This window comes from Tachysurus vachellii, chromosome 18, assembly GCF_030014155.1.
Source record: "Tachysurus vachellii isolate PV-2020 chromosome 18, HZAU_Pvac_v1, whole genome shotgun sequence".
NCBI lineage: Eukaryota > Metazoa > Chordata > Actinopteri > Siluriformes > Bagridae > Tachysurus > Tachysurus vachellii.
In genome coordinates this window covers 12,085,957-12,107,042 of record NC_083477.1, presented here as the reverse complement: position 1 = coordinate 12,107,042, position 21,086 = coordinate 12,085,957, and the positions used below count along the sequence as shown (strand labels likewise).

General features: G+C 39.3%; 1 protein-coding gene across 1 annotated transcript; it reads left to right on the top strand.

Moving 5' to 3' along the window:
* The first annotated feature begins 262 nt into the window (after positions 1-262).
* On the top strand, positions 263-20,550 carry xpo6 (exportin 6). Its single transcript, XM_060893232.1, has 25 exons — positions 263-733; positions 1,379-1,469; positions 2,754-2,866; positions 2,950-3,147; positions 4,567-4,726; positions 4,851-4,928; positions 5,110-5,578; positions 5,737-5,863; positions 5,961-6,070; positions 6,810-6,918; positions 7,052-7,144; positions 7,338-7,407; positions 10,891-11,050; positions 12,497-12,589; positions 13,063-13,210; positions 14,369-14,515; positions 14,616-14,787; positions 15,678-15,833; positions 16,873-16,987; positions 17,434-17,512; positions 17,653-17,745; positions 17,839-18,000; positions 18,917-19,015; positions 19,133-19,363; positions 19,826-20,550. The coding sequence occupies exons 1-25, from the start codon at positions 731-733 to the stop codon at positions 19,925-19,927; spliced, it is 3,378 nt and encodes a 1,125-aa protein (XP_060749215.1). The 5' UTR covers positions 263-730; the 3' UTR covers positions 19,928-20,550.
* Positions 20,551-21,086: the final 536 nt, after the last annotated feature.

Sequence of the window (21,086 nt, the reverse complement as noted above, 5' to 3'; positions counted from 1 at the left end):
GAAGGTTCTTGGTACAACATTGCATGTGTTGAGGCAACGCCATTGTTTCTCTGGAAGGTTTTGTTTTCTTATTGTTATTAAAGGTGACATGTACAGACTCTTTGTCATAGTCCCACTGTTTGCGTTCTGTCTTTAGGCTTTTAAACATAATTACAGCAGCTGTGTCTAAGTGTTTTGTGTTTTTTATATGAGGTACAGTTACAGGGCGTTTGATTTTGCCACACTGATGCGGCCGGTTTCATCCGGCCCAAGATTAAGATTTCACTTCCGGTGGGGAGGCGCGTTCATGTGGAGAGAGGAAGCTACGAGGCCTGGACGAAAAACTAGTCTACAAACTACAGGAGTGGCCCGTTTACCTTCTATCGCGCTAGGATATTTTAACATGACGGAGATTTATTTCTAGCGGTGCGATAAGGTTGTTTTTTTTTGGTGGAGACTTTACACGCGCGTGTTCACCTGCATCCGGGAGGCGCGGTGGGTGTCACTTCTTAAACCACCCGTATTGCTGCAGGAGCAACAATAACAAGTGCTGCCTTATAGTCGAACGTAGAGACCGAACCAGGCCCCGGGTCTGTGCTAAACGTCATCGGGATGGTGTGTCGGTGTTTTTTTAGGTGGTGAGACATTTGCCCGGTGAATCTCGGGCAGTATGAGCCAACAGATTAAACCCCTTCTCAAACTCTAGCCTCAGAAACGCAGCAGCCGGAGCGAAGCGAAGCTGAGACCGGACATGGTGAGTCGACATTCTTTCACACGCGACCGTTGGGATTTTCACCTCTCAGATAATTTAAAACGGTACTTGAACGCCTTAACTCCGGCGATACGGTCAAACAAACAATTTATCTGAGCTGCGTATGTATTTTTGGCTTCGTATATATATTTATTTATTTATTTATTTTAAAATATCGCTACAACCGTGTCTTCTGTCGTGATTTTGAGCTTGACAGTATCGTAAATATTCGTATTGACGGATGTAATTAAGCGAAATAGACGCTTCTACGTCTGTTTAAAGTTCAACCGAATAACGGTCTCAAGTCGACGTTCGAAAAGCGACGTAACGGCAACTCGGGTCGGATTGGAACGTCTCGAGCCTCCGCCTCGGTGTTGCAGTACGAACACGACGCAGCAGCACGCGACGTGTCGTGACTCATACAAAGAATTCAGCTTCATTATGGCTACGCGACCTCTTCCTCAAATTCTCTTCCTCCTTCTTACTTTTACAAACAGGCCCAGACAAATACCGTCTGAACGCTAAATGTGGCCGAATGCGTAGGGGTTGTGTTGCACTGTGGTGCTATTTCATCTGTAGGTAGCAGGTTGTGTCAAACAGCTTCACTACACCTTTGTCACACACACTGTATCTTTGCTCTGTTCACAGGCGTCAGAAGAGGCCTCCTTGCGAGAACTAGAAAGTCTCATGACTGAGTTTTTCCACAGCTGCACTACTAATGACCGCAAAAGAGAGATTGGTGAGTTGTTTTTTTGTGGGTCTTTTAATAAATAATCACTTCATCCTGGTCAGTGTAGTGAGGTACACCGGATGGGACACACACCTACTGCCATGTTTCTGTGTGTCAGGAGGAAACCAGAGCGCCCATGGGAAACCCATGCAGACACTAGTAAGATATGTATGAAAAATGTGCACAGATATGCCACAGACGGTATCTCAATCATGGCACCATGGAGCTCACCGTGCCACAGCTTTTATTTATCTATTTATGTTTATTGCACCCTGTTTAGTTTCAGTTTAATCTTTGCTAATTCTCACACTGTCATTTAGTCGGTAAAGGCGAACAGAGACGGTGTTAATCGTCTTACCCAGCTGTCCTTGCAACCTCACAGGGCCACTGAAAGAGCTCAGAAAGCGTCTCACCCTATGATGGGAGAGAAGAATGTCTTATTTATACCTTATGCCTAATAACAAAACAGCCTCTCTGGACAATATTTATATCGGTCTATTCAGTATGTCAAGTGAAACATTAGGGTGGCTAACTAGCCTGAGACAACATACTTAGTCGAGCCAGCATTATACATGGGCAAAACTGATGCGTACCACATACTGTCAGTGAGACTGTCATGAACGTTTTCTTTTACTGACCTGCAATATACTAGATATGATAGTTAGATTTCTTGCTTGGAACATGCATATGAGTTTGAGGTGTCTAGCACAAAATCTGACAGTGATGCATGTTCTTTTACGAGAGTTTTTTTATGAAGACAGCCATCCACTCATCACACGAATTTCTACTGGTAGATCCGCACTATATGCATTAGATTTCAGTGTTTGTGGTTGACATTTTCTTTTACCTCTCGTACAAAGATCCTTTCAGTGCTTGAGTGTAGTGCATTTGACAAAACCACATGCTGCTGTTAACAACATTTCATGCACAAATGACTGACCAGGAAGTCACTAACAGCCTGAGGGGAACCTTGCTGTCAGAACTTTGGTATTTGTCTGTTTTTTTGCACTCCCAGAAGTCAGACTGCATTTCAAGGAAGTGAAAATGTACAAATGTTCACTGAACTCGAAATGCAGTTTGGGTTTAGATTGCATATGAGATAATAGGTTTAATATTGAACTTGCTGTTATTAAAAATTGCAACATTGATTTAATGAAAGCTTATGTCCACCTGTTAGCCTCTCACCAGCTATACGAGAGTATTAATACGTCTATAGCTTTTTCCATGTGCATTTTCACACTATACTCCATGTGAACCTGTTAATGGTGTAAACATGTGTGTTGTACTTTGCAGAGGAACTGCTGAATAGTTTTGCTAGCCAGCCGGGCTCCTGGAGACACTGTCTCTTCTTCCTCTCTAATAGCAGAAACGAATACGTCATGATGTATAGTCTTACAGTATTTGAGGTGAGTATTCATATGTATAGCTACCCAATGGTTCAATGCACTTATCATTTATACTATATACTAACCCTGATATTCATATTTAGAACCTGGTCAACAAAATGTGGGTCGGTGTAGCCAGCGAGGATAAAGCAGAGCTACGTAGCTGCTTGCCAAAGTTGTTGCTGTCCCAACATGCTCTGTTGCCCTTCTTCATCAGAAATAAGCTCTGCAAAGTCATTGTGGACATTGGACGCCAGGACTGGCCAATGTTCTACCATGACTTCTTTAGCAATACTTTACAGGTACCTGAAATACACATGTTTATTTGGAGATCTTTAGGGATCTTTAGGTTTGAAATATCTTCCTGAATATTTAGCTAGTTAAAATAAATGATTGAATTGTCCAGAATAGAAAAATGATGAAGAAACAAATTTATGGCCAAAAGTTTGTGGACACCTTACAATCTCCCTCATATGTGCTTGTACATCGTTTCATTCCAGCTTTAGTCCTGCTTTGCTGTTATAATAACCTCCACTCTTCTACCAAGGCTTTCCACTAGATTTTGCAATGTGGCTGTGGGGATTTGTTGAATCAGCCACAAGAGCATTAGTGAGGAAGTCTGGGATGCAGTCAGTCTTACAATTCATCCCAGATATGTTCAGTGAGATTGTGGTCAGGACTCTGTGCAGGACAGTTGAGGATTTTGTTTTGTGCACAGGGGCATCATCTTGCTGGAAAATGTTTGGACCTCTTAGTTTTAGTCAAGGAAAATTGTAATGTTACAGCATACACAGATATTCACTATGATGTGCACTTCTAGCTTTATGGCAACAGTTTGGGGAAGAACCATATATGGGTGTGAAGGTCAGGTGTCCATCAACATTGAGCCATATGGTGTATTTCACCCTTTTTATGGCATTAAGGGATTGTACTATAATATTTGTACTATAATATACAGATGTGCAGTTAGGAAGTGCTTGTCAATGAGCAGCAAACGAAAAACAGAACACACCTTTTTCACTGTTGATCTGTCGTTCAAAGTGTTTGCGTCTGAATGCTGAATAGTGGTGTTATTGTAGGACTGTGTGACTGCTCTTTTGCCATATTTTGGGGTGATCATTTGTTCTTTATTGTCTAATTGCTGCGCTTCTATCCTAAATGCATAAAGGTTGTCAGGTCTAGTAATATAATATAATCGGGGAAAGCGTGACAGGATATTGTCATGCATTTGTTCACCCCTGCCCTGCATTCACACTAGGACGAGACACTGCCTGTATGACACTGATTGTATGGCTGTATGCATCTAAATCTCACTATCGGCTGTCACTCAGGAGAGGACAAGTTCCTTTTTTTTCCTCTTCTTCATGCCTTCCCAAAGTGGTTTTCATTGTCACTGCCGCCTCTGTTTTTCTAATTAGGGATCTAGGCTTGGAGTCAGGTTTTCTGTAAATCTGTGTAACAATGAATGTAGTATTAAACAAATAAACTGGAACTTAATTTAATTTGATTTAAAATCGTATATATGAATTAGATAACATGTTGAAGTTTCTTCTTCTTCTTGTTATTCAACGTGTGTAGTACATGTGGAGGAGAGGGAATGCCCGTGTCAAGGGCTGATATTGTCCTAATGCACTGGATAGGATTGGATTTGTGTTCTGTTAGTTTCATCCACAGATGTATTTTTTTCTCAAACAAACTCTTTGTTCATGCACATTCACTAGTTGGTGCAGTCGGCTACTCTAGCACCCTTGGGTTTGGTTCTGCTGAAGATGACCTCAGAAGAGCTGGTGTGCCCGAGGGAAGATTTGAGTGTTGGGAGGAAAGAGGAGCTGAAAAAACTCCTACTGGAACAGATTCCGACTGTATTAAACCTTCTGACCGGTGAGACTCACCATCGCACTCCTCTGTTCAGTTGAAGTGTTTTTGACATGACGTAGCTTGTGCTTTTGTGCTGGATAGCATGTGATTTTCAAATTTTTTGAGCTTTAGTATTTTTGTTTTTCAGGCATTTTGGAGACGGTTTGGGATAAGCACAGTGTATCAGTAACTACGCCTCCTCCGTCACCTACATCAAGAGACACGGGTGAGTCATGTGTTGACCTTTATTCATTAGATTCCATTTGATAAATTTTGACTAAATGTATTTGGTATTCAGAGGAAATTATATGAAAATCCCCTTACCTAGCGTGCATGCTTTAGTGAAATCTGGGAAATTTGAGTGCTTTTTTTTCTCCTTATATTTATGATTTGTCTCTCACCACTAGGTGGATTGACAGTTGATGCTACTCCACTGGGACTGGAGTCAGAGAGTAGCACATTGTGTCTGCTGGCTCTGGAGTGCTTGGCTCATCTCTTCAGCTGGATCCCACTGTCCTCCTCCATCACTCCAGCCCTCCTGGCCTCCATCTTTCACTTTGCTCGCTTCGGCTGCCAACTGCCAATCAAAACCAAGCCTCCACCCTATTCCAATGGAGACTCTGCCCCCGGCAGTCTCTTAGCCAATGGGAGCCAGGGAAGGACAGGACACATTGTGGACCATGCCAAGCGGGCCCAGTTAGGCATCATGGCTATGAACTGCATTAACGAGCTAATGTGTAAAAACTGCGTGCCCATGGACTTTGAGGAGTTTCTGCTCCGCATGTTTCAACAGACTTTTTACCTCCTACAGAGACTCACAAACTCACACACCAACATACACACAGTCAAAAACAGACTCCAGGAGTTGGACGAAAGGTAAGGGCACAGGCAAAAAAAAATGAAAATGCACACTTGCATATACAAACTAATAAGCTGCTGAGCTGAGAGCTGACGTCACACACAGTGTGGTGATGACTTCCCGCTTTTTTCTCACTTTTTCTTTCTCTTCCACTTTAAATACTGCCCCGGTTCAGTTATTTGGAGAAGTTCACAGATTTTCTGCGACTCTTTGTAAGTGTTCATCTAAGGAGGATCGAATCCAACGCTCAGTTTCCTCTAGTGGAGTTTCTGGCTTTGCTGTTTAAGTACACCTTCAACCAGGTAAACACATTGATATAAAAACCCAATTCTCTTCCCTACAACATCGTTCTTTTTCCCCCCATTAAGTGTCTGAGAATTCTCATTTTCATATTTATAGCCAACACACGAGGGCTACATGGCTTGCTTGGAAATATGGAGTATATTCCTGGATTACCTAACCACCAAAATCAGGAGCCGACTGGACGACAGGGATAGCGTGTTAAACAGGTGTGTGTTTCTGTAGCACTTGATTGGTTTGAAAGTAAATGCAAAACTTCACATACAAATTACCACCCAGGAAATCACGTCATGCAACACACAGACGTCGCATAACTAAACAAACATTTCCAGCTCAGACAAACATTGGCTGTCAACTTACTGTTAAGTGCTTTCATCATTATCAGATCATGACACTGCTTAGTGCTAACATGGCCACAGATATATCAGTGGCCTTCTAGATGCAGATTTGTGTGGTGTGGCGTCAAACCGTTTCAACGATATATTTCAAACATTTCTCTAAACATGGATAACCACATGGCACAGTTTTTACTTACGATTGCAATATAATTAGTTCTAATTATTTCACTTACATAAACAATATTTCAGAAGGTAAACCACTTTTGACCACTGTGACTGAGCTTTTTAGAGCAAGATATAGTTCATGGATTAATAAAAAAAAAAAGTGTTTTTTGTTTTTTTTTTTATTTTTTTTAAAGCTAATAAAGGGGATATGGTTGAGTATTTACATTGTCTTTGATGCATCATTCTATTTCTTCTCATGAAAGTACACTGCTCATGGCTACTTGTATCTATAGTGACAAAACAAATGCTAGAGGTTTGCTTTGCAAGAGTAATGTTAACGAATCCATTTTTGCTATTCAGGGTTTGCTGCTAATGCAGTATTAGTTTAGTGGTTCTGTGTATTTAAATTTGCAGGTATGTTGATATTTATGTTGGTGGTTTGCAGGTATAAGGACGCTTTAGTGTTGCTGCTCACAGAGGTCCTGAACCGCATCCAGTTCCGGTTGAACCAGAGTCAGCTGGAGGAGCTGGACGACGAGACCCTTGATGATGACGTAAGACCCACATACACAAACACGTTTGTTTTATAGCCTGTGTATTTTCCGTGTATCTGCGGTGCTTTAGTGTTTTTGCTCTGTACTTGAGGAGTGAAGTTGGTGGGTTGTATTTTGTCTTTGGTTGCTATAGCAACAAACTGAGTGGCAGCGATATTTGCGTCAGAGTTTGGAGGTGGTTGCCAAGGTGATGGAGCTGCTCCCATCTCAGACCTTCTCCATTCTGGTAAGTGTGTGTAGCTACATACTATATTCATTTTGTTCTTTTCAGAAAGCATTTTAGCAAGTCTAATTTGGCAAATGAACTTCTAATCAAGTCTGATTATATCTCAGTGAATGAAAGCATGGACATGGTGTGCAGTGATAATCGCTGCTGTCATCATGTACGTCATGGAAAAGAATATCTTTGTGTGTTTTAGTTCCCAGTTCTTAAAGAGGACTTGGACATTTACCTTGGACTGCAGCAGTTCATCGTTACCACCAGAACAAGTGAGCCACAAAATCTTTCATGCATACTTTGCTCAAAAGCCATCAACAAGCCTATAAAGTGTAGTGTGTTTTGTGTTTTACATCAAACACCGCTGTGACGTCACCACAATCATGTAACTTTTATTAAAAAAAAAAGATTAGTCATACTAATTGCTAAAACAATCAGTTAATTTATGTTAAATATGTTAAACGATATCTCTGGAAAATTGTCCGTAGTGTGTGAGTGAATGAGTGTGTGTGTGCCCTGCGATGGGTTGGCACTCCATCCAGGGTGTATCCTGCCTTGATGCCCAATGACGCCTGAGATAGGCACAGGCTCCCCGTGACCCGAGGTAGTTCGGATAAGCGGTAGAAAATGAATGAATGAATTAATGTTAAACGATCAAGATATGTACAGGTACCAAACATGGCTGCTGTTCGTTATTAAATTTGGCCAATAACACATCAGAATGGTAGTCTGTGTTTGTTTTGGTAGCTTCATTCAAATAAGCAATAATATGGCCTTCATATTATATATGTTGAAAGTTACAAATTTTTTTTTTTTGGTACTGCCAATTGAAACTGCTCCTCCCAGAGCACTGTTATAAATGATTACATCTTCGTCATGTTTAAATCTGCTGTCTTTATATGCTGCCATCTAGTGTTTCAAATCTGTAATTATAGCTGGGTGAAATTACATCTTCCTTCACAGGTGTTTTCAGTCACCTAAAGTAATGAAAGTGTGTGCAGGACAATGAAATTGAAACAGCACAATAATCTGTTAGTATTTAAGTATATTAGAGTAAAACAGTATCCGTTCCTCTTGGGATTGACTGATGCAAATCCTGCACAGTGGCCAGATGGATTTTGAACCATTCCTTTTGCAGAACAGGGCCAGGTCACGGTAGAGGAAAACAGTTCCTGACTCACTCCTCCAAACCTCTACAAAGCGGCTCAATAATATTCAGATCTAATGTGAACTGAATACTGTACAATACTGTCTGTTAGTTGTTGTTATTGTATTAAATCAGAAAAGCAAATGCGGTGGTGAAATAACTGGACGGTGAGTGTTATTTACAATACACAACAACTAAAAGAATATATTCCAATGAAATATGAAACTACTGTAAAACTAAATATAGACATGCCTGAAACATGATCTTCTCCATGTGACATTTGTGTGACAAAACTAGGCTGATAGGAACAGTAAGTGCCCAGATTTCAACAACAGCTCTACAATTTATAGCCTGATCTACAACCACTTATTCTGAAACTGAAAAGTATAAAGGAAATTTTCTCTAATAATGAAAATAGAATCTTTTTACTCAGTAAAACTAAGTAACAACATTTTCCTCACTGTACACTGAAGTTCGCCATGGATTGGCTTTTTTTTTTTTTTTTTTGCTAAAAGCCTTAGAAGAAATGAAGAGATGCAATGATGAAGGGTCTTTTAGAGTCCTTTTAAGTGGTTTTGGATAAAGGCATCTGATAAATTATGTAAACTTAACATAAATAAGGAATTTAAACTCCACAGACATACCATAAACATAAAAGTGCAGTAATCTATGTAAATTATATGATTTGAAGTCAGTCACCATGTCAAGGTCTACTAAGCGATTAAGATAGAGCTGTACCATACAAAGATTTTAAAAGATTTTTTGGGAATATCAAATTTCTAGAGGAAGCCCTCATACAAATAATTTACTCATATATCCGTTCATATCCCACTTGATAATCGAGGCCTGCTGTATGAACAGTTTAGCTTTCTCACATAAATGGTCCTGAGTAATCGAGTTGTAAGTGAAGGCTGATTTTTGTGATGTCATAATGATTAAAGCTGTGCCGTGCTATTGCAAGCAGCCAAACATTGCATTGCACAAGACTGTCTTGCAGTTTGTTTCAAGTAACGCAGAGAAATATGCTGCTGGCTAGGGCTGAGCAACAGCAAAAGTGTAGATTTTTCAGTATTTGCATTCGGTCTGCAACAATTTAAACCAATGTGCTACTATACCAATTTACACACTCTGACCTGTGATCATAGGAACTTTTTTTTTTTAAATTTTATTATTTATTACTTGTTTGAATTTGTATGGTGACCTTGAGTGACTAGAAAGGGACCTATAACTAAAATGGAATTATTATTATGACCTTATGTACAAATCTGTGGTGTTTCTAGCCTAAAAGACAAAGTGAAGAAACATCATGCAGAAACGGTGCATTTTAAAATGACCAGGATGTTAGTTTGTAATGTGAAGACACATTTGTACTAAATATTCAACAGAAGCACTGCCATGACGCGTTATTTAACCAGACGTTAATTTTACTGCTGCCTGTTCACCATGTTTTCGGCATCCTTATGTGATCAGAATTGTATACGAAAGATACGTTGTGATTCACAAGCATCCATATTTAGCTCCAGTAATATAATTATTGTAATACATTTATATTTTCTTCCTAAGCCAAAGGGTTCCGAGTGATTGTATGTGCTGAAAACAAAACTGAGGTGTTAAAAATGACTAGTTCACCTCACTGGTTGGTTAATTCATTGTCATTCTGACCCATTCCTACTACTGACTGGGCTTATTTTATGGATTAAAGACCTGTCCTTCATCTTGATATTGCCAAGTAACTTAGTACCTCTTTAGATTTTCCTGAATAAAAACAAACCTCGCTTTTCTGTCAAAAAGATTTTATTTCTTTAGATTTTTTGTGGAATATTTGGTAGATCGGTTTGTATCACCCGTATTGCCATAGCTACTAATACAGAAAGTAGAATCAGTAACCCTGAACCCTTTGGCAGTGTGGTTAGCCTGTCAGTTAGTTTCACAGTTTCTATGAACATTTCTCATAATGTTTCTCAAAGTTTTGCAAGTTGTTGGTGACTCACTAGCCACTAAACAGCGTAGTATCCTGTTTTTGTGTAGTTTACCGAAGGGTTGTGATAAAAGAGTTGTTTCTCAACGTCTTGCTTTTACTGAACTGATGGCGTTACAAGCTGCCAACCTCCCCAACATGGTAGACTTCTAAAAGTTGCAATCAGACAGCATTAGTCACAGACCTGACTTTAAGGAGAAAGTATAAAAGATCAGAAAGAGGTACTACTTATATAATGTAGCATGTGGCAAGAGTTGCAACAGATGCATCAGGAAGAATGTGTGAGACTGGAGTCAAATATTAAAAATGAAGCTGTTCTGAAAATTTTATTTTATTTTTAATTCAGTATTATTTTTTAGGTACTGATATTCTTTTCTCAGTATCACTGTCCTTCAGAATGGACAACCTAACACACTAACTATTTATTTTATTTCAACTATTTATTTTGGAGCATAGTAATAGTACATAATGTCTTTAGAATGCTCTGTGCTATCAGGTACTCCGAGCTCACAGGGGGCTGGATTTACAGCTTCTGTATGTGTAAGTGTGATGTGTTTATTATGTACGTTGTCCTTCACTGAGTGTGTGAGCTTCACGTCTCTGTTTCCTTTACCGTGTCTGTGTGTGTAGATCGCAGGTTGAACATCACGGCAGAAGCTGACTGCAGGAAGCTGCACTGTGCACTGAGAGATCTGAGCTCCCTGCTGCAGGCCGTTGGGCGGCTGGCAGAGTTTTTCACCGGAGACGTCTTTACCACTCGCTTCAACGATGCCTTGGCTATAGTCCAGAGGTCAGTTAGTCTGTTCTCCAAGCTCAGAATTTCAGTTTTGTCATCCGATTCATCCATTATTTTGGCAGTAGTGATGGACATCCAGCTTTTTATAAATTGTATAGCTCTGTTTGCAGAACTTTTAACACTTGACATCCATTAGTGCTTCACTAGAGATTGCTTCTGTGTGTGTGTGTGTTCTTCTGATGCTGTTTACATAATTTTGATTACAGATGCTTACAGGGGATCTAGCTCAGATGGCTAAGCACTGCCATGGCTTTACAATGCAATAAAAAAGAGATTTGAAGATTAAGAAAGTTGCTCAAGAATCTGAGAACAGGACCTGCTGATGATGACATGTGGTGACAGTGATGCATAGATAGGAAGCACAAACTAGATCGAGAGATGACAGACAGATGTGAGAAATAGAGCCACAAGCTGTGATCAGTGAGAGCCAAGCACCCTTTGAAATTATACTTGCCAAGTTAAACAAAACTCTAAGAAACTACACATGTATAATGTCCAAGTTTTTAAAAATAGCTGCTGAACCTGACTGATTTTCTTTTGAATGACCAAGTCGCTGTTAAGTCGAGCTTGATTGGACTTTCAAACATTTGAACTTAAACCTGACCATCTAATTGACGGTGCATTTAATTATGCAAGCATAAAAAGCATCATCAGAGAAAAGCTAAGATTGCTGTTGTTACACTTTACATACAATCCTGCAATCAGCAAACTGTATGAGAGGGAATGCCAGTGCCAGTACTAACACAATAATACTTCTGCAAGACATAGTCAAACTAATGACACATTTATGGCAAGAAATATTGTGTGTTTAAATCATTCGGTAAAGGTCCAGGTTTTCCAGCTGCTGTGGACTTAAATATGGATGCTCAGTAATGATTCGGTTTTGCTCCAATAGCAAGGCTTGGCGTGAGCCCTAGGTAAATGGAAAAAAGTCCAAAACAGTGAAGTCCATAGTGATATTGGTGTAGGTGGTATCTTATCCTGCATTGCCAAGTTATTTCCCCTGTCTAATTTATTAGAAAGATTATCTGGCAAACACATCTGTTTAAAAAAAAAAAATCTAATAAGAACAGTACTACTTGCTTAAAGAAATGTATAGTCCTGTTGGTGCAGAGTTAGTGGCCCAGCTGTTTGTCTGGCGGGAAGTCCATGAGTGCTCATTGGTCCATGCTGTCATTGGATTAATTAGTGTCGGTGCAGGGGGAAATAGCCAACTGAGAGTGTGCGCTAGGTCTCACAGCTTGCGTTGAGCACATGGGGTAACTTGGATCATGGCATTTGTGGAAATGTCAAGTGTCCAAGATGTCAAGTGTCACCCTAGTGGCACCGACCTATCAGCTCCATGACTGATGATAAATATGAAGGTTATTTTTAAAATTGTGGAATAAACATTTGTCATTGGTTTCCTGCTGATGTTTATCTTCTTTCTCTCCATGCCAGGCTTGTGGAGGTCACTTGCTATGGCTCTCAGATCAGTCTGTATGATGTGGAAATGGCCGTCCCTTCGGTTCTCAAACCCGACCTTATAGATGTGTAAGTGCGCACACACAAAAGAGCACAATGTCCTTCCCTTCAGGGATTCGTAAATTTGCGACCCCAGAAATGAGCGCAAAATTAAGCAAAAAACAGGCGCATCATGTGACGCATCATGTGATGTCATTACAATGCGCATTCAGCCAAAGCACTATTTGAATACAAGTACAGCTATCACAGAAAGTTATTATATATGCATTTACTGGTACTGGTTTAAAAAAATAAACAGCAAGAATCCTGTGCTTGCAGTTTTGCAAGTACAAGTAGTTTTCCCCCATAAAAAATATTGCACCAATAACAAAAAAAAAACGCTGGGAAGTCTTGCACATATTTCAAACAGACCATCTCTTCTTCTGCCAGAAGAGCTTTATTCAACCATTTGTGTGTTCTTGGAAAGAAGACTGTAATTATATATACCTTGTGATATACATTCTGAGACTTTGCATTTGTTTTCCTATTTTATATTTTTGCAGTCATGCCCAGTCATTGGCTGCACTGCAGGCGTATTCTCATTGGCTAGCACAATTCTGCAGTGAAGTACAGCGGCAGCAAAATCAAACGCAATTCGTTGACCTCATCACATCAACCATGGCTGCCACTACACCCCTCATTAATGCCAAGGTAATATTCATAAGACATGAATTAAGGTAACCCTTTTACAGGCAGTAAGTTAAGACCAGAATGTCTGAATGCCCAGACCAAGCAATCAGTCCACAAAACTAACAGCTAGCACTTGTGCTTCATTATCAGAAAACTGCCACTGTTGTAAACAGGAATTAAACTTACATTAATATGAATTTTCTGTTATGCCAGTTGTTCACCCCATAACATTTAATCTGCTGTCTAGATACAAGCGTGCCAACTACTAGTTTTAGCCCTAACAGTTTCTGTTTTGGACCACTTGCTACAGCAATACAGGAGACTATTTGATTTATCTGCTAAAGCTTCGGTTTTCTAATGGGAAAGCTAAATTACTGAAGGAGAAAGAACACAGGAGTTTAAGGGTGGCATTCGTCATGAAGCTTACTTTAGATTTGTGCTGACTTCACCCGTGAGCTAATGAGCCTGGGCCATGGATGCCAAAACAAATCCAGTGGGTAGGACTAATATCTCCAAAAAAAAAAAAAAAGATAGAGATGTTAATTAGCAATGATCACAACAGATTTTACCTTGCTTTTTATTACTCTTGCACAACTGGGGAAAACCTGGCGTTATCCCTACAGTTTCTTGAGAATAATTTCATGCCGGTTTTTGATCCATGTCATTGGCAGCAGGTAGTCAGTCTTAATGCTCTCAAAAAATCTGGCTGGATGGAAATGGGAAACATTATAATCCTATTTTTTAATGGCATGTATTTTTCATGCTTTGTATTGACACAAAAGTGCTTGTACCATGTGTTGTCACTTAATATTTAGTTTGTTTTGTGTTGCTCTTTGGCCAGTCAAGCTTGTTGACCTCAATATTTTTCTTTCATATGAGTAATAAAAGTGTAAAGGTCTTCTTAATACACTTCTAATGCTCAAATAATCATCTGAGTAATGCCGTTGATTAACACTAAATATCTTTGACTACATCTTATTATTGTGTATAGCATAAAATGGACTGTAGACCTGACTGTAGACCATGACAATCATGTAAAGCTTATACACTCGGCTGGTTGCGGTTGCAGATTCTGTTTTTTTTTCTCTGCCTGCTAGGATTTTTCTGGCAACAGTTCTGGCATGTCTGTAAATAAATATCTCACCCATGTTGATTTTGTACACCTTACTACACCTGCAGGTTTCTGAGAAGTTACTGTTGTCTGCTTGCCATCTTCTGGTATCCATGGCGACAACAGTGCGGCCTGTGTTCATGGTGTCATTATCTGCGGTACAGAACGTCTTCAATCTCATCACAGAAAATCACAATCACAGGCTGCCTCAGGAGGTGTGTGTGTGTTACAATTTTTTAAGCTGTCCTGTTTTTTTTCCCCCTAGATATGGGTTTTGTGTGTGCATCTGTTTATTTTGTAACGTGTGTTTTCTAGGCTCATGTGCTGGTGTGCAGGGCTTTGTCGAACATGCTTCTTTTACCATGGCCAAGTCTACCAGAGGCGGAACAGCAATGGCCAAGTCGATCAGCCAGTCATGCACGTCTAATCAGCACCATAACACATCAGTACCGCCTGCTGCCCCGCCCACCAGACCACCATCCCAACAGTGAGCGCCACTACAGTCATGTCCTTGATCACAAAGGCCTTTTTTCACTGTCCCAAAAAAGTGTTTTATATTATTTTTAGCTGAGTATGAGTAGCAGGTCTTCAGACCTTAATAGCATGTCGGCAGCTTTTAGCGCATTGCCACTTTATATTGATTGTATACGTTTAACAAATGGGTTAAAATTAAAATACTCATCATTAAGCTGTGGATTTTCCCACATTCCAGCCAAGACATTCAGTAAACTGACCAAACTATTCTCATCTAAGTTCTTTCTTGTCTAACTTGTTTAACAATGGTGGTGTAATTGTGAGCCAAAATAATAATGTGGTATTATTTTCAGCCCAGCCCATTTTGACCGCTTGAGGCAACTTATCTTTGGAAAATGAACTAGGTTTCAGATAGAACTAGAATTTGGGCCAGTACTTAACATGCACAGAAAAATTATCCTTTTCATCCAGGAGTAGCTTTTATTAGCAAAGAAGGAAAACTGATAAAGCAATTATTGCGAGTGCACACTTAAAATGAATATTTAAAACCACTGTAATCCATCAAGCTGCTACTTTTCCAACTTTATTATTTTTTTTTCCCTCTTGGTTCTGGGGTGTTTTTTTTTTTTTTCCTCCTGTAAATTTGAATAAATAAATTAAGGCATGTGGAGAGATGGGAATCGCATGTCATGATCCCATGCTGAGGAATCGTTAAAGGAGAGTTTGCAGTTGCTGTCTCAGCTTCTGCAAGACATCATTGCCAGTTTGTAAACTGATCTGTCTTGTGCCTTTTTTTAAGCATGTACTTGTGAAAGGTTAATACATCCAAAGTGCTGTTTAATTTGTAGCTGGCCAAAGACTTGCAGAGTAATTACTGTAAAGTATTTTTTTTTTTTTCTTCAGGTAAAGTGGTGCTGCAGCAGACCCTGTGTGTACTGAGGGATCTGGTGGGCAGCATATCAGGAGAAGCCACAAAATCTCGTCAGATATGTTACCAGAGCCTGCAGGAGTCTGTCCAGGTCACTCTGGCTCTGTTCCCACTGCACATTCAGCAGCCTGGTAAGAGTCGCTGCCCTCATTCACTCGTATTTACAAACCTGTAGGGAAGAGTAGTAGGATCATTATGCATGTATGACATCTAGGATTAAGACTCCTATTACAGTACATTTAAATATATTTTAAATGTGATGCTTTACACATTAACTTAAAATGTGAATGTAATGTAAACAGTATATCGTAATAGTACAAGTTACCATTTATACAGACCAATGTTTGTACATAAAGTGACACATCACAACCAAGAAAGTGGATCTTTAACATTCATATATGGATTTGTTTGCATTTGAATAAGGAAATGTTGTTCTGATTATGTATAAAGTTTCCCTATGTAAATAACAGTTCACATAAACACTAACAATACATGTTTTAACCCTAAGTAGAACATTTCACACAGGCGTTAACCCGGTGTTATTAATCCCTGCTTCGAAAAAGGGCTAGCACTAATTTTCCGAATGTTTCTAAGCTTTTTTTTTTTTTCCCCTTACTGATGAGAAAGCAAGAGACGAGCTGTTATTAACACCAGTCACACTCTTTAATTATCACATAATGGTTGTTGACTTTGGAAATATGCAATAGGAACGTTAACCCTGGGTTTAGGATGTAAAGTGTAAAACATCAGATTATGAAGACTCAGGATTATGAGCAGTGTGTCGTGCATCCCAGGATTCTGTTTACCTGGGGTTTATAATTGAACCAGGGTTAACAGTTTCATGGATAAATAACCCTTCTGTGTGTCTTCAGTGTGGTAGACTCTGGCACGATGCCATTATCCACAGTCAAATAGATAAAACTTGACTTTTACACTCTTACTTACCAATACTGAAAAACAAGCTGTAACAACTGGAAGTACCACCCAAGCATGTTTATGCTATATGATGTTGAAATCCACAACCAGTGTTACTGAACATAAGTCATAAACATAAGCCCAAACAGAAGAAGCCCTTGGATTTTATTTAATATGTATGTATGTGTATATTCTTTTTTTTTTGTTGTACATTTCTGATTGTTTTGCTGTTCTCTCTCTCTCTCTCTCTCTCAGATGTAACAGATGAGATGCTGAGTTTCTTCCTCACCCTATTCCAGGCACTCCGGGTGCAGATGGGAGTCACATTCACTGAACAAATTATTCAGACTTTTCTCAGCATGTTCACCAGGTAAGCTACATGACTCCACCTTTTAAACAGCCCCAAAACTCTAAAGGTGCAGCCTTTACTAATAATGCAATCCCTCTAGATTCATTGAGCGTGTACACTATTTATCCAGTCGCCGGGCATAGGTACTACTCAAAATCCCAGTTGTTCCATTGATGCTGAGTTGATTTTCTAATCAGAATTAGAAATTTTAACAGCGGATCTGATGGTAAATCCGGCACAAATCACGCGTTTGTAATAAATTTGTTCTAATACACGCTACGTTGATGTAACAGCTTTTTTGTGATAATAGGCTGATGATTGAATGTCTGTTTTTTTTCCCCTCCTCATAGGGATTGATGTAAGCTGTGTAGTTTTAGCAGATGTCATGAAAGATATGATTTACATGCAGGCATTTGTAATGGTCATGTGCAGCCTTGCAGCTTTTATCTGATGTCATATTTTTTTAGGGATCAGCTGGCAGTCAGCATCCTCCAGGAGGGCAGCGCTGGATCAAAAGTTGTTGAAAAATTCCTCAAGATTTTACAGGTATACAAATGTAATTGTGTGTGCCCGTGTGTGTGAGATAAATGGTGGTTTATTTATTTTTTTTATTGTTGATGTTATTTAGTCTGCCAAGTAAATAGATATAGTTGTAGCTTATGCAAACTGTGTTTGTATTTGTGCAGGTTGTGGTTCAGGAGCCTGGTCAGACCTTTAAACCCATGTTACCCAGCATCCTCAGCCTTTGTATGGATCAGGTGTACCCGATAGTGGCAGATGTAAGAACCATTCAGATGTCACCCTAATAACTCTATAAAACATCATACACTGACTAGCCAATAACGTTTGAATACTTTGTGTTTGCTTTGCAGCGCTCCTGTCCAGACGTGAAAGCTGAAATGTTCGAGCTCCTCTTCCAAATCCTCCATCAGAACTGGAGGTTCTTCTTTAAGACTTCAGTCCTAAACAGTGTTCAGAGAACAGGAGCAGAAGAACACATGGAGAACGAGGCCCAGTTCATTGCTGCCATGCAGGTATGCAGCACATAAACCGTGAGCTGAGCTTTAATGCAAACTGGCTCTCAAATCTGCAGGCTGGAATAAAACTGCTAGGAAATCAGTCATGCAGCTAAAAATATCCAGCTGACCAGAGAACAATGAACAGAAATTCTGCAAGATCACAAGATGATCTGTTGTTTCTAATTGACACACCATTCATGCAGTTAACAATCACAATAAATAAAAGTGTTTAAAAACCCCTACAAACCCCATTCTTTACAGCTATATTGAGAAATGTCTGCAGTCCAAATATCTGGTTTTGTCATGGCACCTTATCAGTGATGGGCTGAAGGAGTGAAATCAAATTACCAAGCAAACTGACAGCACTGCATGTGTTGGCCATGGATTTGGATGTCTTGTGGCTTAAAGATTTCTGGTGCCTTGTTTATTAGCCATATGGATAGTTAATTCTGAGCAGTGGGGTTTGTGATAGCCAGGGGGTCTGCGTATTTTTTATTTTTTTTTTTATTTTATTTTTTTTTGTTCTTGTTTGTTTTAACAATTGTTCTTATGGTTGTTTTTGTTTTCGCACAATTTTCAAATCTATTATATTTATTTATTACTTCAATCTTAGTTACTAGCAGTTTGTCTTCTCATGTGAATTGATTTATCCAAACCTAAAAACTCAAAACAATTAGGAAATAATGTTTTGTCAGTTAAAGCTCTGGCCCTAATAAATATCCAGTATTACTGTACACATTTAATTTAATATGCTAATGTTTGTCTACTTGGATTTTTCCATTAAAATAATAAATCTATGCTGAGTGGCTCCTTGAAATGTATTTACTGTACAAACCTCTGTCCTAGCGCTTGCAAAGCTAATTAGGAAATGAAGGATACTGTACATTATTCTGTTTTCAGTGATTTGAATTGTGTGACTTGTGTTTGACAGGCATTTGGACAGTCCTTTCTGCAGCCAGATATCCATATCTTCAAACAGAACTTGAGCTATTTGGAGATTCTTAACACAAAACACAAACTGTACCACAGGGTGAGATGCAGTACTTGTCAGACTATTTGGTCATGTGTATATATTTTTCACATATATTTTTCTTACCTGACGCAAGTACGTGTGTGTGTGTGTGTGCGTGCGCGTGTGCTTGTTCAGAAGCTGTTCAGGAACTCCATGCTCTTCCATTTCATCAATGTGCTGCTACAAGTTCTTCTGCATAAGAGCCATGACCTCTTGCAAGATGACATCACTCTGGCTCTTTACAACATGGCTGCTGTAGATTTCCAAGCTTTTTATTCCTCCTTCCTGCCAGAGTTCCTTAACGGTTGCCAAGGCCTTGACCCTCACCAACGCACAACGCTCGCCCGCAACTTCACACCAGAGAGGGTTAGCACCTCAGCTTGTCTATTTGAAGATGCATAGTGGAGTCATTGCTGTGACTCATTCCCAAGTCATGTTACATCAATCCCTGTTTCTCTGTGCAGGGGATGCAGACTGCACATAAAACCTTCTCACTTTAGCTGTAAAATCTGCTTCTACTCTGAGCAACTTTCAACATAATCATACAAACTGATTGTGATCTTTTTGTTTTCAATGTTGTGTCTGTCAACATTGAAAAAACTATGGTATTATTAGTCTGGGTTATAACACTGTAAATTTCAAGCAATTCAATATTTCTACTAAACTCATGACATCAAAAAGCATCATGATAAAACTTAGGATGATTTATTACAATTTTTTTTTTTTTTTTTTTTTTTTTTTTTTACAAACTTTAGGAATCATATTTAAATGTTAATATATATATATTATGTTTGTGTAATCCTCATTTCTTTTCTTTTTTTCCCGTAGGACCTGCCATCGTTTTCTCAGGGAGTGTATCGATTGGTGAATGACCTGCGTTTTTACAGACTGTGCAATGGTAGCCTGCCTCCAGGAACGCTGAAATTATAGCGATGTTCCATCCAAAGTACAAAGCCAAACTATGTCTCGTCATAACGAGGAAAGCAGATCACTTCCACACAAGTGATCAAGCCAAGCCCTCTGCCAGGACCCAGCCTATGATCTCTTAATAATGGCGTGTTATCAGAACCACACCCGTTGCAGGGTTTGTTAGCTTTTTTTAATGTTTATTTCAGCAAAAGTTCACATTGCCAATGATCATGAGGCCAAAGTGTACGTTCCACTGCTTCAATGGTGAGCAGAGCTGAAGCCAGTTTAAGTTAAGTGCACATTTCAGTACTAGTGCAGGGGATTGTAAGCACTGTGGCTTGGGGTTAAATCCTTGTTCTTTTGAAAGGAAAGTGCCATTAAAAAGCACTCGGCTGCAATTGAGAGGAGCAGTTCTGATTTAAGAAAATGTGAACACTGTTTGACATGGACGCTCGATCGGGTCATTGGTGACTAATACAGTGAGTATGGTTTTAAAAACGGACTGCTGTGATTCAGAGCGCCAAACTTCTTTTTCTTTTTGTTTGATTTTAACGCCTTCATCCTCTCTGAGATGAACTCACTCCTTTCATATCATTCCATCCTGATTCAGGACATAGACCTTCAAATAAAGTTTTATAAGGAAACACCTGTGTACTTGCTGCTCTATAATTTCTCATTAAAATCTTCACAATGCTTCTCTTTGGCTAATAACCAATTTTTATTATTAAATGTACGGTTCAAAAGCAATTGTGTTGTCAAACATAGCTGTTGGGCTTTGTCCTCTCAATTCAACTTATAAAATGTCCTTAATTAAAGCCTATTTTTCTTATTTGTATGAGTTTCCACTTCGTATTCCATCATTTAGTAAGACCTGAGGCTAGTCTCTGAATCCAAATCATGAGACATACAACATTTTAGCAGCACTGCATGGGTCAGTAGACTATGGCACGTTATTTATTTGTATATGAAGTACATGTCCTGATTTCTGTTCAGATGTGTTCGCTAACCCACTCACTCATCCTACTTGTTCCATGAGCAAGGGTAATGTTTGTTTTTTGACCTTGTCCCAGCATAAACTTTGATTTAACTGTGTATGTCTCAGTATTTGCTTGGAGACTAGAGACCTCATTTCTATGTTCTAAATGCTCTAAAATCCAAACAGGAAAATCATTAAGTAAGT

Coding starts and splice junctions, on each gene's coding strand:
- xpo6 (XM_060893232.1), top strand. Junction 6,919..7,051: donor ACGAGACCCTTGATGATGAC/GTAAGACCCACA, acceptor TGGTTGCTATAG/CAACAAACTGAGTGGCAGCG. Junction 15,834..16,872: donor ACTGCACATTCAGCAGCCTG/GTAAGAGTCGCT, acceptor TCTCTCTCTCAG/ATGTAACAGATGAGATGCTG.